Here is a 25,979-nt window from a genome sequence, read left to right on the forward strand (position 1 = left end):
GGAGATGTTGGCATTTCTTCAGCAGTAGAAAAATTCCTGATCGGCACCAAAACTAATACTTGGAAGATCTGAGGTGAGTCCCTCAAATTTCAATGTATAAATTCAGTTTATTCTATATGCCAGCTGCATGCCTTGGGCTGAATTTATTTATGTATTGAAAATAAATCTTCCAACTCCAGAAACACCACAAGCATAGAAACAGGTGAGTTTGCTCAAAGTAGATTTTCAAGTCTCCTCAGGAGTTCACAGAAGAACTCAGCATTTGGCAGGGACATATTTTTGTGGCCTCTGAAATATCTTCTGCAGATCTCTAGGCTCAACCATGAAAGAATGACAGAGTTTAATAGAAAAAGCACCACTTGCACATGCAAACTTTTGATTCTTTTTCCTATTCCTCACAACTGTGCACTCACAGCCCTCAGCTTTCTGCACAGTGTATACCTCATGCTTTGCTGAACATGACTCCCAACTACAGAGCAGTAAGTACAGTTTCTCTCATTTTGCCATCAAAGGAACCAACAACAGGAGAGTCTGTCTGGCCCAAACCACTCAAGTTCCAGAAGTCCCATGCTGTCCACCCAAACCTCATCTGCTTAAAAACACTTGGAGTGTAAAGTTGCACATTTGGTGTCTCTAAAAGTGCAAATACTTTCACTCAAAAGTTAATAAACAACAGACATCATTAAATAGAACAGCTCAGGAATTCTAACACCAGAACCATTCTTGAGTAAAATACCTAAACTCTCCTCCCAGAGGTAGAAGAACCCACAAATCCTGGCTGCCACATTTTCTTGCTGTCCAGCCACGGGCAGAACATGCATTAGCTGCCCCATGCAGCTGTCAGCCAAGCACAACACCCCACCACTCTGACCAGCTAAGAACAGAAGAGACTCACACAAGTCATCAGCATCTGCACAACACCCTGAATGTGCAAAGTGCCAGCCCAAGGCTATGAAACTATCAACTGATCTCAACAAATGCTAAACATTCATGTCCCAGTGGCAGGGTAACAACTACAGGTGCCTAAACCACACTCAAGGAAGCAGACATTCAAGGCAGGTTAAGGACCCAGCTGCAGGCAGCTCCCTTTTGTCCCAGCTCTGCACCTCCATGTGCAGAAGAGAGACAACATGACTGTCCATGCAGTAAAAGCTGTGGAGGATCTGTGCATGCCTTGTGCAGGATTAGGACAGTGCATTGCAAACATAGGATGCTGTCCTGACATGGGGGCAGTGCTGCCTGATTTGAACATGAGCTTTGCAGAGGTTGTGTTTTGTAACTCCAGACTGTGCTGTCACATCTACTAACAAACCACTTGCTGAATTAAGGTAAACAGCTACTTGCTTAGGGCTTTGTGGAGGTTTAAACTTTCTTCTTGCTAAACTGCCATTTATAGGTCTTGACAGCGGTAATAGAAATTGTTTCATGATATGGCAACATTCAGTTTAGATTGCTGCCATGTCTGCACATTTCTGGCATAGATGAGAAAAGAAATTCCAATGGTAAAAACTCGTTTCTGCTGTCATTACAGTCTCTTGTGCCACACTCCTATTTGTATTAGCCACAGACATAAATAAGTATTTCACTATGAAAGGGGAAGGAGTGACTCTACACCAATTCTCAAAAGTATCACTGGAAACAATTCCCACTGCTAGTACTCATCAAATCTCAGAAAATCTGTACTCTTCTGTCCTAGGTAAAAAAGTTTAGAATAAAAAGGGCCCAGGATTTACAGCAGCATTTGGCCATGGCAAGCACCATATGATTTACTATAATCAGTATTGACTGAAGTTATAAACAAGGTTGTGCCAGGTAAGAATTGCTACAAGAGAGCAGGTCACAGACATGACTCTGTGACCTTACCCTGCTCACTCACACATCCCATCTCCACTGGTCAGGTGCTCACACCAGCTTATGTCAACTTTCTGGAGTCTGCTAATGAAACAACAACTCCAGTGCAACCCTTCCCTTGCAGGGCCAAGCAGGAACCCTCTCCCTTTCCCAGACTCTGACCTTAATGAAACCTGCTGGAACTCCCTCTCTTCATGGACTCTGTCCTTCTGCCAGTTTGGGTTGCAATTGGACAGCACTCCCAAACCTCAGTGAGGTGGGAAGGACAGGTGCATACATCCACCAGTCCCTCTGGCTGGGCAATGCATGGCTCCCTTAGGAGAGCAGATGTCAAGACAGGTTCTGGCAAAGTAAAAGCCAATTCCCAGCACTGCTTGTTTGTGGTGAGAGCACCACCAGCCTAGAGAGGCACTTAGTGCTCAGTTCAATTGCTGCACAAAGACTGCAACTGGGGTAAGGGTGGGTCACAGAGACTAAGGGCTTAAAGAAAACAGACTTAAAAATCCTCTAGAGCACCAATTTAAATCTAGCAGGACTCTTGCCATTTTTATTCCCTTTTGGGCCAGCAGTGCTCTAAAGGACCCTAGTTTTCAACAGACACAGACTCAAAGGCATCCATAATTTAAAAGTCAGTAAAAACTTAATCCTGCTTTTGTGCAAGGCCATTCTAACCATTTAGAGTTTAGCAAATTCTGGAAGGGTCCAGCAGATGCCTCAAGTGAAGAAAAATTGTTTGCTTTGGATATCTGATGAAAAGAAATCTCTGAAGTCTGCAAAACACCCTTGCCCGGACATCTCCTCCTGCCACAAAGCAGCAGCATTTCAGCATGTTTGACAATTTTCCACTGCACAAAACAACAGGCTTGTCCCTTCAACACAACTGGGGGGTAAGAAAATTTAAGAAGTCCCATAGACATCTTTAATTTTTGCAACAAAAACTTTCGAAGAGTATGAATACTTCTACTGTACCTTCCAACCCTTTTACTCACAGTATGTAGTGACAGAAAGCTCTTGGGAAAAAGCAATAGTATGATTTATGCAAGTAAACTTCTAGTAGTGCTGCAAAATTAATCTGGTCATCCAGTAATTCTCATTCCAAACACATGACTTAACTATGTTTAGATCACCTCTCTATCCTGTTGAACAGGCTGATCAGAAAATGGGCTCCATCCTGAGGTATGAGATGGGAGTCAAGGACAAACAGCCTATGCAGAAACTGGCACTTAGTTGGGGCAGGACTGATAACTCTTCCATGAAAAAACCCAGTCACACACAACCACATAGAGGCCATGCATAAACAGTTAAAAAAACACCCAAGTAATTAAAGGTCATGATCTAGAGTTAAACTCTCCCTTGGCACAACCACTGGAGTCTCTGACAGCTGCATTGTGACTCTAAAGCATAAGCTGGACAGCCAAGAGGTTCAAAGCTTTGTTTTAGTATTACCCAACTTGCACATGGGCAGATATGCTCACAGATATACATGTGCTGCCTGGGAAGGCTGCAAAGAATGTTAGCAAGGCTTTGGAAACTCTCTGAGATTACCAGTATTATTACTGAGCAAATATAGTGGAAAGGGGGAAAGAGGAGTCCACCACACTACACCCACCTTGCTTTTTCAAATCTTTTTTGAGCCTTGCAATGCAGCAATGGATCAGAGGTCTCCTTCTAGGCTCTATATAGCCCACAGAGTCAACCACAACTACAAAACATAATCCTAAGGACATGTAACCTTGAATTATCACCTGGAGAATGTATTCCTAGCATAGTGCATGATGCTGTCAAAGTCATAGGTCTCTCCAAGTGAGTTCACTTCCCCAGCTTCCATCTTTAAAAAGTTGTACTCCTGACCTGTGATGACAAACAAAAAGGAAAAGAAACAAACCACTCTTAGAGAGAAAAAAAAGAAGACTTCTACCTGTGGGAGCCTAGAATGGAATGGATATGCCCCTATCTTTCAATAATTTCAGCTGGACATCCAAAATGTCTATTCATATAGCTATTTATTCTAGACAAGGACAGCAATATTTCCTCTCCATCCCAACCCTCTGACCACCAGCATTTTCCACAAGTGTAGCAAGAAAGTTTTCTACCCACCAAAACCAGGTGGAATAACCTGAGTGTGATTTACCTTGCTGTATGTTCTCTCTGATGATAGTGACATGCTGGTCCCTGTCAGGCCGTGTGTGCTCGTGCCAGAAACCCACCACATGACCCAGCTCATGAGCCACAATTCCAAACTTGTCACAGTTCTTTCCAATGGATATAGCCTGAGGGCCCCCTCCTCGGCGACCCACGTAGGAGCAACACCTGCAAAAGGAAACCCACAAACCCATGCAGCATCTCAGTGACTTGAGGAACTCTAAAATACAGGAACAGAGGATGGCATTTGGCAGGGTTCAGGACAGACAGCAGTTAACACAGTATATGTACTTACATGTAAATACAAAGAAAACATTAAAAAGTGTGTATCTATAAATATGCACATGTACACTTAAGTGCTATGCCAGGAAAAAAGAATCCAGAAAGGCTTAGCACCTTCTGAGAAAATACTAAACTATCCTAGCAATCCTCACTAAAGTGTCCAGCTGCATCTCAGTGACAGGTTCTCCAATGTAGCCATTGGTCTGTTCTGGGCTAGACTTACAAAGCCACGAGTCACTGAGAGCTCTGTTTGCAGCATAGAGCTGCAGGGAATGTGTGCATCACCTACCCACATGTTCTGTATGTGAACACAATGAAGCTCTCTTCATCAGTTCTCTCCACAAAGGTCACACAAGTGTGCTTCTCCCAGTGCCTCATTGCTTGCTTAAAGATAGCTCTCTGGGTTCCTGGAAAAGAAATCAAGAGGAGCAAACAGTGAAGGGCTGGCTTTCAGGAAAATCTCTAAAGGATTTCATCTGGATATGGGACCAGTCAACCTTTCACGCAGCCAATCTTATGCCTGTAGACTCCTCTTGGCCTCTGGGGCCCACTTCCACCTACAGCATTACCTTCCTGCATCATCTTTTTCTCCCTGTGCCTGATGAATTTACTGCTCTAATTAAACAGGTAGCAAACTTTACAGATTAAGTACATCAATATTTGTGAATATAAAACATGTCACCTCTCTAGGTACAGGCCATTCTAGCAGAGCTGCTAGGTGTTCTGATCTGAACACCAGCTACTAAGTGATGTGTCAAATTTGCTCTCATGGTATGAAATAATGACCATGCACAACATTCAAGACCCAGGAATCTCATTAGTGTTACAGATGCTCCTCAAAACTAAGGCAAAGCTATTGTCAGGAACCCAGAGTACTTCTGCTCCTGCTCTTCCAACAGCAGAGAGGATTCTCCTCTGGAAAAAAAGGGGGCAAGCACAGCTCACAGGTGCTGGCCCCTTAAGAGAAGTGCTCAGTCACTCAATATTTCTGGGACTTCAAGAAAAGAACCATCTCACTGCTCACCTCAGCTTTAGGCTTTCACAGTGCACAATCCCTTGTGCAATGACATGCCCACCCTACCTCAGGAGACAGATCCCCAAGGATCTGAGTCGTTTGTGGGAGAACACTGCTCCAGAGATTTCCCACCCAGTTTGACCAGAGAGCCCATGGCAGAGAGCCAGCAGTGTTCCCAGGACTGACCAGTGAAATTTCCTCCGATCACATAGGGGATGACCCCCCCTGGCCAGATCCTCTCCGCCCTGGATGTGGTTGCCCTGCGCACTCTGGCAGAGGAGTGTGCATCCATCCCAGACTCCTCTTTGGATCCCTTCCTCCTGGGGCTCCTTGCCAGCGTTGTGTTCTGCCTGCCGTCTGCAACACAGAGTGGCAACAGTGTTTAAATCCTCTTTAGTTCCACCTGCAGCCCTCAGCTTCAGAAAAAGATAAAAAGAAAAAGCAAAGTGTTAAACCAAACCAGAAGTCATAGACAGATTTGCCAGTGGTTTTTTTGGGACTTTGAGACAGCTAATCTATGGAAAACTGACCCTTCTTGTTTTGGGGCCTCCATGTTCACTATGCCAAAGCTGTTCTCCCATTAGGATGTAAAAGCACATCCTTCCTGTCTCTCGCCTCTCACTCTCTGCAACAGCAACTTCAGAGATGGGGACACAGTATTTAAACAAGAGGAACAGGAGGTAGGAATCAAACAAGCCTAGATGCCACTGTATATCCTCAACATGCCTATCCATTCACCTGCAGAGAATGCTGCTCCATTAGGAACAGCTTCACAGCAACAACTACTCGTTTGAGTTGGCCTTGGAAGAAGGTGACAGACTCCTAACTCTGAAATCTGTACTCATGTCTGAAAAGTATTACTTTGGTTTCACAGACCAGGTCTTGGGTGGTTTGGAAATCTACAAAGATGGGACAATCTCTCCTGGAGCAGGGATGCTCAGGATGGAATAACAGGAGTGCAAATCTCCATCCATGCTGAAACTTTTCATTTTAATAAAAAGGAACAAAAATACCAAAGGGAAAGCAGAACACAACTCATTTCTTGTTACAAAGGGCAGAGGAGCCCTGGCTATGTAGTGCTTAGTGCTGGCCTTAAAATCTGCAAGAGGATTCATACAGGCTTCTAGGCAGACCCTGCACTTTGCTCTGCATCTGTGCTGCTGCAGCTCTGCTCAGGTTCTAGTTATGCCTACATGAGTTGCACTTCTAACGTGGCATGAGTCTGACACCTTTACTCAAAAAATCCTTTACTCAAAGCTTCCTGGCTGTTCATTCCCTCACTGGGGTCCCATGGGCAACTCAAACTCTCAAAGCAGCCACAGTCCAGCTGGGCTTCACAAACCTCAGTGTGCAGACACTTGTTAGATAAGCTCCCAGTGCTGCACAGCCAACTCATCAGCTGGACTAGGGCAAAGGAACAACAGAGCCCAGGGGTTGCTGTGCCTTCAGTGCTGGCCTGAAGGGTCACACCAAGGTGAGCATCCTTGCCACCTTGAGGAGTAGCACTGCTGCTGGTGGCTCACCAGGGCACTGCAGTGAAGCCCAGATGGCAATTTGTATGTAAATCAGCAAGACTGGCCACAGCTTTGCTCTCCATGTCAGGGACATGGGCTGCTGGGTTATTAAAAAGCACAAGTCTTGCTAAGACCTTCCCCTAGTGACAGGGGGGCTACTGAAAGCCTCTTCCCCTATTCATCCCTCCAGCTGAAGCACCACTAAGCAAACCTCGACTGTCAAGGCTGAGGGGATCAATACAATGGGAAGGAAATTCAGGCAGTGTAGGGGAATGAAAAGAATGAACTTTAAACCCTCCCTCCTGCTTCACCAGGTCAAGCCCTTCCTGCTGAAGACCTTGCTCTGAGCTGCAGGACAAAAACAGGAATTTGCTTTTTGTTCCTCTCACTCCTAAGCACCTTCCTGGCATTTCAGAAGCTGCCCCATCCCCAGGCCAGCTGCTGGATCCTGGAAGGCAGATGCTCTAAGGTTGGGGGTTCTCCCCACAAAGGTAAAACCACACTCCTGCATACACCTGGTGCTGCTGGTACCAGGCACCAGCACAGGCACTGGCATGAAAAGGGCCACAGCTAGAAGGGAGAGGGTCTCAAGACAGAAGTAGTGTCTTCTATTCACAAACTGTCCTGGGCCTGCCCAAAATCTCTGTGGGCTTGCACATGGACAGTTCCTGGGTGCAAACCAGGTGAGGAGGTGTCTGCCCCGTGCCAGATGCAGCAGCAGCTCTGCACACACCTCTGGGTCCACTCTTCTGTGCCACCACAAACCCACCCTTTCAGAGAGTTCACCCACAGCAAAAAATGCCTGGGAAGGGCTGATCTCCCAGTCACAGAGGCACACATGTGCAAAAAATACGTTTTTACAGGGGATAAAAAAAGTAAATAAAAGATACCCAAAGGTCTGGGTGGGGTACCACATTACCCTTTTTAACTGCTTTGTCACTGTGGTTGGTTGAAGTGGCATTTTCACTTGGCACCTCTTCTCCCAGGCCTCCTGCAAAGGAAAAAAGAGCAGAGACTCATCTCTGACTGGCAGAGCTCTGATGAGGAAAGAACATCAGCTACCAGTAATGCCAGCTGGAGATCTGCTGGCCACAGAAACTGTCTGCATTCCCTCCTCAGGGAGCAGGGACTAAATTCTGGATAAAGCTAGGCACTTTTCCTGGATTTCTTCCTAGCCTACAGCAATACCTTGCAATTCATTACCACACCATGCCTAAGTTTCTCCATATGCTGAATAGGCAGAATGTCTCTTCTAGGGAAGGCTAATTTCATGGAGATTTAATGGGAGCAGGAGCTGAATGAGCTGATCTCTGCAGAGGTATTGCAAGAGCAAGTTGTTGTAGTCTTGGTGGCAAGATTAAGCATGAAGAGCATGGCAAACCAGCACATGCAGAAAAGAATACACTGTTGGTCACACAGCACTGCTGGATGCAGTGTGGACACTTCCAAGAGGGATGTCTCACTTTCAAGACAGCTGGACATCTTCCAGTCATTGAAGCATCTTACTTTGCCAGCTGGAAAACTCTCCTCTGCTCTGGAGCTGGCTTCTAGCAAATCCTTCTCCAGCCTGTCCAGTGAGGCAAGGACAGGGGAAAAGGTGCATCTCTGGCACCTTGGAGAAGGACTGAGAGGATGGTAACAAATCTCCAGCATTATACTACTGTAACTGACATGAGTATCAGGAAAATTACGATGAAAGATAGTTACAAAACAATTCAGAAGAAAATAAAATACCCAGATTCTCAGCTGGTTAGAGCTTCCTGGTCCAAGAGACACAGTAAATCAGGGATTTGTCTCCCAGAGGAAGTCCCATAGCTTAACAGTGCCTGGCTGGACAAAAGCCATTAGATGTGTGAACAGGAACAAGCCTGATTCAACAAGATGGATTGCTCTGAACTCTATCACTCTTTTCCAGCTTCAATGTCCCATCCTAAGATTTCCCTTTGTTTTCTTTCATGCCCAGTCCTCCTCACTTCCTTAAGCCCAAACTCAACAAAAGTTCCTCTTCTCAGTTTTACATCCCCAGGACTTCTCCCACTCCCACCCCCAAAAAAGTATGCTATTCTTCACACAATATCTCATTCCATTTAAAGGAAACCCCAACTAGCCATTCATCACCAGAATTATTAAGGCACGCAGTCTTTGCTGAGGCAAAGGATAATTTTGTATTTCTAAATAAATGCAGCTTGCTTCCAGCCACAAACAGATTGCTTCTTAATTGAACCTAGGAGGTGAATTATATGGTGAATTAGGGAAAAAGAACAACTCTGTATTTAGTGAATTGTTCTGCTGAGAGGGGCTGCCTGGGATTGAATTGCAAATGATGGCCCCTGTGCCTGCTGACCCCTCTGTGCCGGTGCCATTCGCGCACCGCGCTGCTCCCGCACATTCTTTCCCAGAGAGCACTGCAGGCCTTGGTTTCTTATGCAAAGAGCTCTGAATAAACTGGTGTGACTAATGAAATCTACAACATCTTTGCATATTTTGTCTTATTGTAGCCCGTGAAAAGGGAGAGCACTACACAAAAGCCAGATATTTTCAAACTCTAATTTAATTCATACGGACAGGGAGCACCCACAGGCTTGTGTCCCATAAGGGTGTTTGGAATCAAACATGGCAATTTTAGAAGATCCTTTTCTGATTCACTTGAGTTTTTAGACAATCCTTATCATCCTGATGCCTAAAGATAAGCGAAAAATGACAGACATTTAGTCCTCTTCTGATTCCTTCCAAGAGAGAGCTAAGGTAGGATCTCAGAAGAACTGATATGCCATTGACAATAAACCAGAAAGCCAAGAAATGCACCTTGTATCTGGAAGCAGCTGCATATAGGTTGCAGGGAATGTGTAGGTCCTGTTGATCCCTCAACACATCCCTGAAGTTGTACCTCTCTACCAGACCACTCTGTCACACCCAAAAGCAGAACATATTCCAGTGTTACCGCTCCAGAGCACAAAATGCCCATGTATGTACTGAAGCCCATTACCACTGGAAAGACTGAAGAGGAGAAGTGAGATTGTCAGTTTGACATGGTGCTCTGTGGAAAGCCAATAAAAGCAGGCTTGGTATCCCACAAAGACATGACACTGACTTTAACCCAGCAGTTAACAAGCCCCCCAAGATCACTTTCATCCCCAGTACTTTCCACATGCTGCTGTGCTAGACCAGCCCTCATCTTTCTTCAGCCTGAGTTTTGTTTTCTTCTCTCTGTGTTGCAGAGACACAAAAGAGATCCTCTACCCAGGCTAGGGAATATTTCACCTTCTACCTACAGCGCACTTGTACAATAACTTGTTTTTCTATTTCTCACAGACCAGCACTGCCAAGGGAGCTTGGCTAACTGAAGGAAATGTCCAGTAGCTTGAAAGCACCACAAATCTGAGATAAATCCACCATGCCTGCAAGCATGGCTGAAGAACAGGTGCATAAATTGTGTTCAGGAACTAGCAGCAGCCTGAGGTTGTAAGTAAGGGTCCAGTGAAGCAGAAAGCAGCAGACTGGGGCATTGTTGGGAAGAAAGCAGTTTCTCTCACTCTCCCCGGAGAGGAAAATGAAAATCCAATTTTGTTAAATGAAGTCCAAGTTGTTCAGCTGAAACCAGAATAAAGGACAAGATATTAAGAGAGAGAGAGTGCACAAAGCATGCCACTAAACCTATTCTGTTTGCAGTTCCCTTGCACCACTAGCACAGGCAAAAGATGTGCAACCTGAAGGAAGAGCAGGAAGCAGACTCCATTCAGCACCCTTACTTCCAATAGCAGAGGGTGGGACTGGGAGAAGTAGTAATATATCAGACCTGAAAACATGACTTCTACAAGATGCAATTTAGGATTGAGGGTATTTATTGCTGTGCATGTTCTGGTATGGTTTTTTTGCTTAAGCCCAGGTAGTCTGAACTACCAAGGAGGAGACAATCAGATCTCACTAAAGCTTCTGTGCTTCTTCCATTTGTTTATGGACCATAAAGCGGTTCTTGTCTGAAAAAAGAAGAGGAAAGCCAGGCAAAGCAGTGAAGCAGCCTGCTGGTGAATCAGAATGCAGGTAGTTGGCCCAGAAATAGCCACCATCCTCCTACTGGATCCATTTAAGACCTCAAAGCTGCTTGAGGGGCAGGTGACTTCCAAAACATTTTAGCACCATCCATTTTGGAGCTTTCATTGGAAAATGCTGCTCTGAGGCAAGGTGAGTTACCCAGCTGAAAGCAAAGGAAAAACATCAGTCTAGCCTGAGTCAATCTTCATTTTCAAATTATGCCTATCTATAATATTAGTCTAAAACCCAACTAGTGATAACAGGAATTGTAGTTGTCCTATTGCAGACTGAGAACACAGAATATTCTTACACAGGAAATTGGATGGGATGAAGCTTGCAACACCTCTCTTTTTTTCAAACTGTAAAAGTTCCCATTAAAATCAAAACCACTTTCAGAGCAGGATCAAGCCAGGATAATTTTTCCTCTCCTGACTAATGAGGAATCTTTTCATGTTCGTAGAGTTTTCCTTTCCCTTTCCCAGTTGCTGTCCACACAGGGAAAGGGATCCACAGATGAACTCTGAAGGCAGCTACCACCCATATGCTCATTCCCTCTGCTGAGCACAAAGGAGTCCACAGTGGCCACTGAGGACTTTGACAGATTTTCCAATTTTTCTGATTTAGCAGAGAGTAACTTGGCTGTGCACATAATTATTTGCTCTCAGGTGAATCGAACCACGGCAAGACTTTTTCTAATCTATCTTACTGTGGAGAAAAGGCCATTTCAGAGCTGGGTTACAACACAGTGATAAAAAAAACACTTTTGAAAAATTATTAACAATTTTACCTCCCCTACCCATGCCTTAGAATACCCTGCTCTCAGAGTCTCACTCAATATACAGGCTATTCACATGCCATGGCTTAGAGACTGGATTTCTAACAGAGACTGCAAGGAAGCACCAACAAAAACAAGTAGTGAAGTTAACATTAAACATTAGCCATTCTTAAGAGTTTCAGTTCTGGTGAGTTCTGTCATATTATGACCATCAGTGAAGCTCCTGGAAAAACATTCTAAGTCAAACAATGTTACATGCAGTTTTTTACTTCATTAACCAGTGGTCAATAACTGTTTAGCATAGGAAAAAACTTTATTTCACTGGGTTTTCTAAGCACAGAAAAAGTGATGATTTTATTAAAACAATTTCTGCTGGGAAAATGCATCCAGAATGCAGAACAGATGTTTCCCAGAGCTGGTGGAGAGTCTATAGCAAAAGCCTTTCATAAACCCCCATACCCTGGAGATCTGAGCAAATGATTTGAGATATATCCTTCAGCGTTTCCTGTCAGTGGAAGAGCTGAAGTTCCCTCAATTTACTTAAAGAAAAATAAATTAAAGAAAGGAAGAATTCTGAACCCCAAATTCCCTGCAGGAATCTGTTTTTCATATTCAGAGTAAACTGACTAGCTGCAATAACTCAGGAGAGTCCCAAGGTCCAGAGGCTTGACAGGCAGATGTGTCATCCCCACATCAGCTGTGAATGCTTGTGCAGGGAAGGAGGACACCGGCCTCACAGGGAAGTTCATGAGAGGAGGAAGGGAGCACAGCTAAGCAAACCCAGGGCTGCCATAGACATGAGCTGCACAGCACTTAATGGACCAAGATCTGCTGCCCAGCTGTATTTGGAGTAGTATGGCAGGCAGAGCAGAAGTGCAGGCAGCACCATTCCCAAACACCTTGCATTTTCCCTGGATACTCCCTGCTCTTCTGGAAGTGTAAAGTATTGTGATGCATCTTGTTTTTAAAGAAGACATTGCAAGAAAGGGGAAAATCTGACCCAACCTCTCCACCAACCTTTCAACTGAGACTTAATGCTTAGGGGGATCAACATTCTCTGGATAAAAGGAAGGACTGAGGAGACTGAAGGGGATCTTTTCTTGTGAGCTGTAGCAATCACTTTTGTTCCTTAGGGTAAAAAGACAGATAAATGACAGGTAAAATAAAGAAAAAAAAGTTACCTACAACCTATGTCATCTCACTGGTTTATTCCAATGAGAAAGAGCCATGCAAGTGCAATACTTTTACAAAGGCAAGTGAAAATGGAAGGCTAAAGTGAGTATATGAGTATTTTGGCAATGTGCATGTCTCTGTTGTTAGTCAGGTACCCACACACGGTGTAAGACTTCTCCCCTCCCAGTATATAAATTGAGTAGTGCATAGTACCAACTATCCCCATCCAATTGCACTGACTTCTTGCCAATCTGATGAGTCAAGATCTACTTGTAACAAGCATCTGCCTTACTGTTACATTCCTCTCAATTCACAAAAACCACCTTCCCTCCCTGTCTCTCTTTTGGAAGGAAAGAGAAACAAGTGAACTTGCAGGCATAAAGGAAACTGTAATAGCTGGCTTGGGTTCACCCACTTCAGTCCTAGCAGACAGTACCAACCTCACAGTCCTCCCTGGCTGACATTCCTTTCCTTCTGACCTGCAGAGTGTAATTTCTTCAGCCTCAGTGCACCCCAGGCTGCTGCAGACAGGGCCATGCACTATCCCTGTGCTGCCCTGCAGCAGATCCCTGCCCTGCTCCAGCTGTGGCTTCCAGGGAGAGCCTGGGGCTCTCAGCAGCCCAGCCAGGCTGCTCCTCCCCTCCAGCCTTCCTAATCCTCTTGTTTTCCTCATACCTTGTTTATACTGGATAAAAATTAACTCAAAACGAAAACACTTACATGGGAAGCTAAGTTGTGTTTGAATTGAATTAAACCTCCTTTCACAGAGAATGTTTTGTGCTGCTAGAGAGACCTTTCTTCCACTTCAGTTTCTGCCTGGACATTCAGACACTCACAGTCCTGGAGCTTCTTGGAGAGTTTTTGTTACCTTATGCCCTGGGAGCCTGAACCATGTTTAACAGAGAGTTGAGCAGACCAAGTAGATATTGCTGAAACACCTGATTTTGCTTGGTTACCTACCAACTCCACCACAGCTCATTTAAAAACCTGAAACCACCTGCCAAACCAGGGAAACTGAGGCAGCACTGAGGCTGGAAAAATGGGACTTAAAACACTTTGGCAGCACAAGCCAAATGTAGCCACTGTTAGGTAACCTTAGAGCATCTCCCTGCCCATGATCTTTCCTGACTGCTTGGTGAAACAGGTGCCCAGATCATCTGCTATCATTAGAAGAGCAGTAAGGGAGCTGAAGACTCAGGGCAGGGGCACTTTCCCCACTGAGCAAGTGCCCCAGCAGGGGCTGGTGAGCTGCCCTGTCCTTCCAGGGACAGCTGCAGCTGGCAGGGGGATCAGGTCCCAAACCCACCACAAACTGACTCCAGGATTCAGCAACAACTGAAGGAAAGGAGAGGCTAATCCCCTCCCTAACACTGCCTGATGCATCTCACACTCCCCTTTTCTCTCTAGGAAGTGGAACTGCAAGATAATCTGAATATTTCCTTTTGCTTCTGATCTTTGCCCTGGAGAAACTTGTTACCCATTCCCTGGGGCTGTCCAAGTCACCATCTGGCCTCAGAAACACAACAGCAAACACAGTCCAGTGTTCCAGCCTAAAACTAATTTGCTTTCTTTCCCCACTTGACAGCTGAATAAATACTTTGTGCTCACCATTTGAAAAGGGAGCTGCAGCAAAGGGGTTTTGTCCACTGCAGCTACAAGCATCAGCCTTGTCTCCAAATTAAGCCTGAACAAGTGTCTCAAAGTGAACACATTTATTCCACAAATGTAACCCCTTTCTGCTCAGAATCAACCACGAGCAGTTTACAGCTTGTAATTTATTTGGTTTTTGCTATTGTCCAACAAGCTATTTTGGCAACTGATTGTTCCCTGGACCTTCCAGACGTTTTTCTGACCAGTGTAAGCAACTTTTATTTTGTGAACACAGCAACATTCTGCTTGAAAGTAGAGAGCCTGAGGGTCAAGACAACCCAGCCAGTCTTTCAGAGTGACCATCCTGCAGTGACTGCTCTCAGAGCTTATCAGACCCTACTCTTTCTTGGACTGTTTCTGCCTCCAAACTCATTTGCCTAAAACACTCTCAGAAATTACAAGGCAGCTTATGCACTTGAGGCAAATGCAATTTTTCATTTGAGCAAATATTCAAGGAAATTAGGCATTTGCCCAGCTCTGAAGCACAAATGCATGATTCAGTCAATCCCACAGTTATTGGCCAAGCACTGTCGAATTTTACAATTAGGGTAATGGATTGAACTTTCAATGTAATTTCCATATGGATAAACTGATCTCCTCAAGTACATTTGCCCATGTGTTCCCTTCATCACAGTTAATTAATATAAAGCTATTTAATAACCTCCACTTAAACACAAAAGAGCATTCAGAGTCTTCTGGCACCAGTAAAAGGAACAGCCTCCAAATGTGATACACCAGCTGTAGACGAGAGCAAAAGAAAATTTAATTAAGAGCGATCAAGAGCACGACAGTTGCAAACAGAAATCAGATGTTATAAATGCTCCTACATGGTGATTACCCAGCTCTTGAAAGGGTTAATAGTGCCAACCAGTACCAGCTTCCTGGTGCTTCAGATGTGCCCAAGAGACCTCTGAGGATGGGGAAAGTAGTGGGGCTGGGATCCAAAAACCTGGAAAAGTTAAGCAGGGAGCAGCAGGGATTTGGCATCACCTTGCAGGAGCACTGCAGCAGCTATGCCCAAAGCTGATGGAGGTACTAGGCTGAAGAGAAAGAAAGTACAGAACCAGGCTGTTTGGAAGCAGCTTCAACCATGGCATCAATGGATAGTTTCTGCAGATGATCTTAAAATAATATTAATTGCTCATTAACAAAATCCTTGCTATTTAATTACTGAAGTGCTGCATTTGACAAGAGTGATACTGAGTTACTTGCCTTCCTGGATGATTTCTGAAAGAAGCATATGAATTATGACTCACAAGATAAGCACAGCTAAAGTTTCCACTAAGAACAAGTAAGTGACAGAGTTTGAAATAGCAGGGGATTTTTGTTACAATGGAGAAAGATTTATTGCTTGGTTGGATTCATTTGAGCAATATTGCAGAGTTCATAAAACCACTGAAAAAAACTGTGTAAGGCTGAACACTGATTGCACAGCAGAAATCAAACCTTTTATTTTGACAGGTGGAAGGCCACCATCCAGAAAACTTGATTTCAGGGAACAGTGCATTTACAAAACAAACTTTGTGGTGCATGTGACCAGCTGCCACTGAGAACTTAGACAAGAGAAAAAAGAACATCTTAGTCCACAGGAAATGTGGAGCAAGTAACAGGGCTGTGCTCTGCCCATTCAGGTGTACTCAGCACCTGTTTCTTGGGACTGTCTTCACCTGCCCTGCAGAACCTTGATCACAAGCCAAGAGGGAAAAGGGGATTGATTTAATTTCTGTTTGTCACAAATCTGGAAGTAAAGGAACACTGCAAGCCCACCAGTCCCACCTGGTTTCAAAGCAACGTGCCATACTGGAAAGACCCAAGTTGAAAGAAAATCAGAGCCTGCATATCTGCAGGTGGACAGGTGGAGTGAAGACTCCAGCACCTCTTGTTGCTACTCGGGCAGATCACAAGCAGCACTCACTGCACAGGAGGCACTGGACAGCCCCTGACAACAGGCAGGTGTGGCCAGCAATCTGAATTCCCCATTCCTGACTGCCATGCTGTCCTGACTCGGGATTTCTTCTCCAACCCTACAAGGGAGATGTCCCCTTTGCACATATACACACTCCATGCTTTGCATCTTGACTTGATCACCTTCTCTGCTCTCCTACCAGCAAGCACCAGACTGGCAGATTCTAGTTCTGTGACTAGAAAAAGTGCATCCCTAAGATGAGAAAAATCCCTCTCAATAATTCCCATAAACACTTCAAGCTGGAACTCAGAAACACATAAAGGAAAGCATTTGGTGTGAAAATATCAAATCTAAAGACAGGCATGTTCTAGTGGAAGAGGGTTAACTACAAGGGGAATTAGAAGGTTCACCAGCTAAGGGGATAAGATTTCTAGACAGTTATCTTTATGCTGGAGAAAATCAGACAAGTCTGAGAAGGTTGCAATAGGACTGTAAGACTCTGGGCTGGGAGAAGAAAAAGCAGTATCTGCTTTTCTGCAGAGAGATCACTGGCTTATTGGACAGAAGTATAGATTTAGGACAGGGATAACTCAGAAAAGCAGAGCAAACAAGAACACTTAGCCCTAGAGGACTTACTCAGTTGTTCCAAAGGGGAGCTCCTGCTTTGCCTTAGCAAACTACAGAACTGTGGGAAATTCATTTCATGGTTGTCTGCTCTGGTAAAACCCCTGTTTGAACCGACTCACAGAAGTAAACATTTGGGCTAATCATAGGAAAATCATTTGGCACAGCTAACCAAACCTCAGCATCAGGCCAGGCTCTGGGCACCTATCTTTCCACTCCTGAGGCTCTTCTTCCTGTTAAAATGTGCCTGGATTGCAAAGGGACATCCCCAGAGTGCATATCAGGTGCTATGGAAAACTGAAAGGAGGTATGCAGGCAGCTGGACAGAGCCCTCAGACAGGTCTGCTGGAACAAAGATGCTCCTCTACTCACACAGGAGGAAGCAACCTTCACTAAAATCCCCCAGGGAAAGAGCAGACCCCTGCAGAGAGCTCACAGATGTGGGTTATGTTACAGCATGCACATGGTTACTTGCATTGCTCCTGGCCAATTATGACCAACACAGCTCAGGTTAATTTAGCATAACTCACAGACTTGCTCTAAGCTAAATGAATTAAAGGCTGGGCTCCAAGAAGCCCTAAATGACTCTGTGGTTCTGCGCAATCCAGCAATGCTGAAGTCCACTCCTACCCTGAACCAAGTGACACTACAGTAGAGCACCAAATATGAGTTACAAGGGGAAAACCAGCTGAGTTTGGCAAGCATGCATCCAGTCAGCTGAATTTAACAGTCTTGCTTTCAAATCCATAAATCAGATCTTCCCTGGAATCTCAGTTAGTCACGGTCTAAATCCCTGGATTTTGCAGTCTTCTAGAAGTATATTTTGCACTAAGTTAAATTCCACTAGAAACACATGAGTAGCATTGAAGAGGACTCTGCAGTAATGTGCAGCACTATTACTGGCCACAGCCCCTACCCTGAGGAAGCTCTCCCAAAGTGAAACAGCAGGAACCCTGCTTGCCACTGCCACCAGTACCTTAGGGTTCCACTGGAGAAGTCTTGCTCTCCACGCTGAGGTTCAGCAGCACAACTCTCAGCAGGAGAGCTGCACTCCAGCAGCAAGTAAACCCAGCTTACTTGGGAATCCATGCCTTCCCTCAAGAATGCAACCAGAGACAGTGACCTTGAGCATCTTAAAACAGCAACAAGCAAAGCATGCTGTTGCAGACAGGCTCTTGTGCAGATGTGGTGAGGCAGAAAAGCAGCTGGCTGTATTTTCACTGCACACTCAAGAACTGCAGAGATGTGCCAATGAACCAGGGCCCTGCTCTTAAGACAAGGTTTAATGCAGAACTCCTGTCTGTCTCCCTTGTCAGAGAATTGCTTGTATTAATTTACTGTCAGAGCCTCCAGTCACTGACAGTGGCCTCTGTCTCTCCTGATTTCAGTAGAGAGCTTGGGTTCAAACACATTCCTCTCCCAGCTGCACTGCTATTTGGAGCAATACTTTAGCTAGAAAAGGTGCCCTTTGAATTTCTTCTGCCAGTCATTTGTGACAGTGTGAAAGGCTCATCAAGCCATGAGCCTCAAAACCTCTCAGATGAGAGGTGAAGAAAACGTGTTTTGACTGTTCTTGAAAAGCATTCTTGGCGACAGTGGGATGTGGAGTCAGCCTCTCAGCAGCAAGTCCAGCACAGCATGGCACCAGTGAGGGCAGCCAGACTCCCCTGGCTTCTGACCTGCTGCTGCCAAACCCTGAACAGACAAACTTTCCCTTCTTGCTCACAGAGGTGCCTTTCAGGACTAGAAACTGGCTCTATGATACAAAGATCAGGTAAAGGGGTAATGGATCAGAAAAGTCTTCAAAATCCCTAAAATGCCCATAAAAACTTAAATCAAGCCAGTTAGTATTAAACAGGCACATACCTCTAAGAGGCATGGCAAGAAATAATTCTTCCTCTGTGGTTAGGGCTTCACCAGATAATCACCTTGTACCAGTGGACTCACGTGGGTCCAGAAGAGAGGTGACACTGTGCAATTTTCTATCCTGCCTCTGGATTATTTTTTTTCCCATTGCAGGAGATGAATCCTCAAAGCTTTCAGTCAAATTTCTTCTACACTAAATTATATTGTAACAGCAAATATTTTCACTAGAGTTAAAAAAAAAAAAAATACAAAAAAACCAAGAAACTTTTAAAACTGCAAGCTTTTTGAAAAATCTTTCATCAAAGTGATTAGGAGTTGTGATACATGGGCTTGCTGAGATAGCACTCACTGGCAGATCCCCAGGTAACACATTCATTTCATTAGGCTCTGAACCATTACTGTCTCTCTACAGGTCCAAATCCTAAGGGCATCCATTTCAACACCACTGCATGAGAACACCTGATTTTCATAGTAAACATGACATCTAAACTCGATCCCACAGAAACAGAGACAGGGAGGCAGCTAAAACCTGCATTTTAACAATGTGCCTCATTGTTTGTCCCTTCTTTGAGCTGGAAAACATTTCTCAGGAAGAGGAGAAATTCCTTGTTTGGCAGATTTTATGTGTATTACAGATGGTGATAGCAGTGTGAGCAGGTGATGTGGAGGACATAGTTTAATCTGCAAAATTCCTTGGAATATAAAGCAACAAACAAAAACATCACAAGCAAGTCTGAGTTTAGGACTTAGGTTCAAAAGAGAACAGCCAATGAGGAGGAAAAAATCCTGGTTTAGAAAATTAGGAAAACCTTATCTCAACTCAAAGAAAGGTAAAATATTCAACTTTAAACAGCTCTTTTGCCAGAACACGGATTAGAATAAAACTAGGTTCAGGTAAAACACAGCTGAGGTTGAGAGACTTGTAGAAAGGAGCCCAGAAGTCATGTAATGATCACAATCTAAAATTGGCTTGGAGGACAGTACTTTGGAAAAAACCTTCAGGGAAATCACAAAAGGGTCTCAAAAAGAAATTAATTAATTGGTAGCTTCTGAGGCCTCTTGGTAGAGCACATCTCCTGACATTCACTCACAGTTAATCTGCACTGCAAATACCCTCTACTAACACAGCTCAGAGCTGTAGCCAAGATCAATGTGCAGACTTCTCACAACTACTTGGATTAAATGGGCTCCACTTACCACCACCATGCCTGCCTTTCCCTCAACAGGGTCTGAAGAAAACTCCACTTGTACAAATGCACCACAGAAGGATGTTTGCACACAAGATGCTATTGAAAACCTCCTGCAGTTTTCAATGCTTGACCTGATAAATACTCTTCCTGATAATTTTTGAGGAAGGAAGCTCCTTAGGAACAGATAAAACTGTTCACATGAGTAAGGACTATCAGGTCATAGGCTGCACTCCAGAAGGATTTAAGCACATAACACAAGAGATGCAATTCCCTGTGTAATGTCAGCTCCCAATGTGACCACAACACAAAAGAATCTGGGTATACTGGACAAAGAAACCCAGACAAAGCCAAAGAAGAACATCATTGCTGGAGCACTGAAGTAAGGTACCAAGGAGACAGCCACCCCTCAAATCCACATGAGCAGTTTTTGAGAGGATTGCCAGAGAGTTCTGAGCCAGCATTCCCCAGAGGGAAGGAACCATGATCCTGCTCTGTGCCTTTACCAAGGAGAGAATGCTATTTGGTCCATTGCTTTCAGATACTAGGAATAAAACACTAACTCCAATATTTGCTGAGAAAATGCTTAGAAGCACTGAACTTCAGGGCATTCTACTGTCAAGCAAGATCATAAATCTTTAGTTTCTGAAACATGACCATGGTGTTTCTGCAAGCAGGAAATCAATGGAGAAAACAAGCCTGAAGCTCACTCATGCTGTGAAATCAAGCTCAGGACAGAGATCTGTGGCAGAACCCAAGCAGTCTCTGATTCCCTGCCCCTCTCTCTCAAGGACCCAGAGAAGCACCTAGCTATTTTTTAAACAATGACTGGGAGAGGGTGAAGAAGGGTGAAACTTGAAACATCTGACAGTGTCTGTCTTTACCAGCCAAGGCAAAGCTTTCCCTCAAGCCATGAAATGTCACTGGATCCAGAGGACCACGTGTCCCCATCACTCCTAAGTACCTGGGAACCCCAATCTTCCTGCAGAGCCTGACAGCTGCAGAAGCTCCACACAAGCTATTAGGGTGCACACCTATAAACAGCCCAGCAGTGTCAAATGGCACAATTTTCTCTTCTCCTCCCAGCTGAACAGCATTTTCTGGGAACAAGGGAACAACACTGGGCCAGAAGAATGCCTGGCCTAATAACAGGTTCAGGACTGCAGCTCCCAGAGAGGAAGAGCCTGTGTGTCTGTGTATAGGTATTAAGTACTTCCTCCACTATACAACTAATCCGATTAACAGCTTTAGGAAACTCTGAAATGTTATAATTCAAGAGGTTCCATTCATAAAGGGTCTTAGGCTGTTTCTGTACAGAGGTTGCATTCTTCCCACTGGAAATAAAGCAGGGAGTAGGATTTTCTCCCAGGGAAGAATGGAGCCCAATCCACACCATGCTGAAGTAGGCCACCCTCTTAAAATTCACATGAGTGTCAAACAAGCCTCACAACCCTTCCTGCCCCAGCAGAGAGCCCCCACAGGGCAGGTGACCACAGAGATCCCTCTGTGTGTGCTCTGCAGAAAGCAGCACAGTCCCAGGGGCTGCCCATTTGTCAGCTGCACTCCCAGGGGTACAAATGAAACCTGCTAGAGAGGAGGACAAGATTTCCTTGTGAGTGAGGTGACATCTCCATTCACCCAAGGCAAAGCATTGTATGAGGCACCAGTAAAAAGTGCAGGGAAGAGACTGATTCAACCACACCACACGAGCCCTGGCTGTAAGAGACCAGTGCCAGCATTACATGATACAGATGTGAGCTATAAAATCCAGTTCATTTTCCAGATGGCACGAGTCCGGCTCCAGTGCCAAGTGAAAGAAATGTGCTAGACAGGACAACTAAAAAGTTACCAGAGAAAACTGATACATTCAAACATCATCTGACTTTGCTTTCCCAGCAGTGTCCTCATCTAACTTCAGGAATCAACAAAGGGATGTAACAAGATTAATGCTGCCTGTCCCACTTAGTTCCCATTTTCTAACAGATCTTCTACTCCTAATAACTACCATCTAGGAATGTGTGACAGCCAAAAGCATGATGTGAATGGACTGAGTGACACAGCAATGCAGGACAATGGCATTGCCAGGGAGTTGCCCATAATCTGAACAACTGACAGCCCTTCTCCATCCAGCATCTCAGTTACACTGACAATTAAATATGCCTGTGTTGGATGTGTTGTCTTTCACACTCATCCTGATAGGAAGCTGGACCACTCATCCCCAGATCTACATACTTAGATGCTCTGAAGCCAAAGCTAGGCAGTTACAAGGAAAGAGAACCATCTACCAGGGATTTCAAATTATATATGAGTTGAGTTGCACAGGGATCAGGTGAATATACAATTTTAGTGATTTTTGCCTCTTCCCACCCTCTCACACTACTTGCTAACCTAGAGGCAGAGAAAAACAGAAGTTGGCTCTGACCTTGTCTCCCGTCCCTCTGGTACCTCTCAGAGCTCAGACTTACAGCTAGTTCTCTCTTGCAGCATAAAGTGAACTAGAGGGAAAAACACTGTGGGGAGCCCTCTGAACCAGAGCTGGAGTCCAGTCAGAGCTCCTGAGTCAAGAAACACCTTTGGTCCGGCATGAGATGGAGCTTAAATTAGAGGTGCACAGGGAGACAAAATGAGCACAGGCTTTACAGAAAATCAACATAATTCTTAACCTATTTTGATCAGGATATCACTTCTAGGGCAGTCTGTATGACTGCAGTGGGTTCTACTAGGCAGACAGCTGAAAAAAAGTGTTATTCCACTAAGATCATACAGTGAAAGAAAAAGGGGCACAATAAGAGTCAGAACTCCTGACAAACTGAGTAACCCAACTGCAAACAACAACAAAGGTAGCTCCTCACAGAAAGAGACCAGTGCTATAAATCTGATAATCTCCCTCGGACAAGACAGGATTTGGCTACATCAAATTGTGACTTTTTTCTTACTAAACAAAGCTCAGAGTAGGATCCCACCCTCAGTGCCATAACTGAGTTCTGCAGGCACTGCCCTGGCTGTGGGAACAGCACCACAAATGCAATGGAAATCTCCCTCCCTAAGGACAAAACCAGGTGAAAGAAGGCATCACCAGCAGGGCTGCCCTTACCTGAAGTGTGTCTTGCGTTGCCATCTGAGTGCTTTGTTAAGTCAACAGTTCTGTCTATTTGAAACAACTTCAGATCATCTTCATCTAAAGCGATATCTCCCCAAAAGGCAGCTGGAGAGAAACAAAGTGCAATTAGTTTAGTTTTCATTTCAGAAGGAAGGTCCAGTTCCCATCTGGCTTGTATCACACCTAAAAGGCAATGACTTCAAGGACCAGAAAAAGGCCAAAGGCTGCTGCAGTTCTAAAAGCAGAAACAGTGAACATCAGTGGAGGCCCAGTGACAGCAGGTACATTAATTCACAGCACAGATCCACCAAAATGAGGTGATTATCTGGGATTCCTTGTGACACTCATTGATACAGGTGTGACTGTCAGCAAGGTGGTGTTCACTCATTAAAGCCTGCACTGTCCTATTTCCTCTGAAGGCACCAGGCAAGTCAGAGCTCAGATCCTTACTGAGGTGCTGCACTGCACCATCCCCAGGCAAGGGATGTGAGCCTGGAGGACAGCACTGAAGCCCTTGAACTAGCAGTGTGTATCTGCAGGCTGCAGGACCTCACACACCCAGACACATGGCCTTGGTCCAATCCAGCCTCAGAGCCAGCCTACCATTCCCACTTCACTAGAGAAACACCAGCTATTTGTCCCCTTGCAGATTTAGGTTTGCAGAGTTTTCAGTTTTGTAGAAATCTTTGAATTTCAGTCAGAAGTCAGCAAAAGTCAGGAAAAACCAGATCACCTGAGGTTCACAACTCAGAGGAACAGACTAGAAACCATTTCAGTGGAAAAGATTATACCCCTGGAATATCCTGGCTGAGTTGATGCTGCATAGTGTATAGGTAGCGTTTTGAGAATTTAAACAAAATAAACACATGTAATGAGGCAGTTGACCAAGCCTAGCAGATCTTTCAGAGATAAACAGATTACAAACAGAGCTCTTAAAACTCATACAAGAAGCCTGTATAGGCTGATGAAAAAGAAGAAAAAACAGAGCAAATTAATTAATGATATAGTTGAAGAGAACTCAGACAGACAAGGAACAATGTTAAGGCACTGTCTGCAACAGTGACCAGATTTGAAGAAATTTCTTTTTACTTCTCTTATAAAGTCAACACTTACATTACTTGAAGGGAAAAAACATCCCTTGGCTACACTAGGAACATAACTGATCAAAGTATGTCAGGCCTGAGAAACCAGTGTGCTTTACCAATCATCTCACTTTTACTGCCAAGAATGGAATTCTTGGTCCAAATGAAATATGGACCTTTGCCTGAATATCAGAAACTTGCAATCAGATCTGTGGCAATTGACTGAAGAAAGGTTAACTCAGAGATTTTCCTCTGGCACTGTTACTGGTTCTGATGCATCACTTGATTTCTCTGCTCTGCATCTCAGCACCTCAGCCAGCACAACAGCATTTGCCAATGTCACTGGTCTGGGATGTGGGCAAGGAAAGAAACCTTTGCTTGCCACAGTCTGCTTCAAGCAGCAGAGCCCTGGCATGAGCAGAGGGTGACTCTACTGCTTCTCCCTCTCCCTGGGACAAAGCTGTCTCCCATTCACCTGGCCATGGCAGCCTCAAGAGGCTGGCTCCAGCTTTTTGACTGGTCTCCTTAAAACTGCTACCAAAACCCAGTTCCAGAAGAGGACACAGTAGACAAATCTAAACACAGACTAATATCATTAATAACTAGGTAGGCCCTCCATTTGCTACACAAAACAGAACTCAGGCTCTCCCCAACTTCTGAGCAATCCAAGCTGTCACTGAGAACAGAGAGGAACACAAAACACTGGCAGATCCCACCAGGTAACAAGTCTACCAGTACAGCCAGACATCCCAAGCTGACTGGGATGAAAGTGGAAGAAAGCAGTGACATAGGTTCCCGTGACTGCAACTGGAAGAGAAGACATTTCATCCATCCACAGAAACTATTTGCCCAGAACAATGTGGCAGTGAAGAGGCAGAGATGCAGATGGCATCCCAGGCCATCCAAACACCTCCCCAGCCATGCTGGGTAAGTCAGTACTGTCACCAGCATTCCCTACCCCCTTGTCAAACCTCCTGTCCCAGCTAATTGCCACCACCCTGGGCTCTCAGAGGCTCTTTTCCACTAGTACCATCCAGTTTGTTTCCCAGGCCAAGGCAGCCCATACCAGAGCAGCTTTCAGGGCAAGCCTGCAATGTGGATTTACACCAAGGGAATTGTTACATTCTCCTTCCCAATGGAAGGCAGCAGTTTTCTCCCAGTTCTAGCAAAGGGATCTCTTTCTTTTACAAAGCCATACATCATCCTGAAAGATAGCCCACTACAAAAGCAGAATTTCCCTAGTATTTATTTCCAGCTCTCTGCAGTCCCAGCGTGCTCCAAGGGAACCATGATTTATCACAGTCCCCGACCAGCTGAACAATTTTCCTTGCTGGAAGTCCCAGCTGAGAATGCTACACTGCAACTTCTCCTGTGCTGTCAAAGGCCCCTTCCTAAAGACATGCAAGCCTGAAAGCCTGCCTCCACCCAGAGGGAGCCATCCCACAGGAAAGCCCAAGCACTTTATTTTAAAGGGTCACAAGTTCAGACACTGCTGGCAAATGAAGCATCTCAAACCATCCCTTCTGGTTTCTTTTACTAAGTTCTCCTTTTTAATTTAATGTGGGAGGATTTCCAAAAAAAAAAAAAAAAAGAAACAAACAAAAAATATAAATCTCCAAACAGCAGGCTAACAAGCTTGGAAACCAGAGTTTCTCTTGGCAGAGCTCTGTAGTGTACACCCAGGTGCAAACTCTTAACACAGTGCAACAGCATGCCAGCTTTTCTTTGAGAAAATGCATTAATCACTCTGGATAGTAAGAACAGAGCAGCTCTTTCTGAG

At 44.8% G+C, this 25,979-nt stretch overlaps 1 protein-coding gene across 2 annotated transcripts in view; it reads right to left on the minus strand.

The window, feature by feature from the left end:
- Nucleotides 1-25,979, minus strand: part of TLL2 (tolloid like 2) — a gene marked incomplete at its 5' end in the record, with an annotated part of 84,430 nt that overhangs the window by 31,039 nt on the left and 27,412 nt on the right. The window contains 6 exons of one of the 2 annotated variants that reach the window (XM_079312804.1): nucleotides 3,597-3,702; nucleotides 3,983-4,161; nucleotides 4,565-4,682; nucleotides 5,477-5,647; nucleotides 7,724-7,795; nucleotides 23,112-23,222. In XM_079312804.1, the coding sequence (XP_079168930.1) occupies nucleotides 3,597-3,702; nucleotides 3,983-4,161; nucleotides 4,565-4,682; nucleotides 5,477-5,647; nucleotides 7,724-7,795; nucleotides 23,112-23,222 (757 nt within the window). Of the gene's footprint in view, nucleotides 1-3,596; nucleotides 3,703-3,982; nucleotides 4,162-4,564; nucleotides 4,683-5,476; nucleotides 5,648-7,718; nucleotides 7,796-23,111; nucleotides 23,223-25,979 lie in introns of those variants that run through there. The other variant, XM_079312805.1, reaches the window with a different exon arrangement.

Source organism: Erithacus rubecula (genome assembly GCF_903797595.1).
Source record: "Erithacus rubecula genome assembly, chromosome: 9".
Lineage (NCBI taxonomy): Eukaryota > Metazoa > Chordata > Aves > Passeriformes > Muscicapidae > Erithacus > Erithacus rubecula.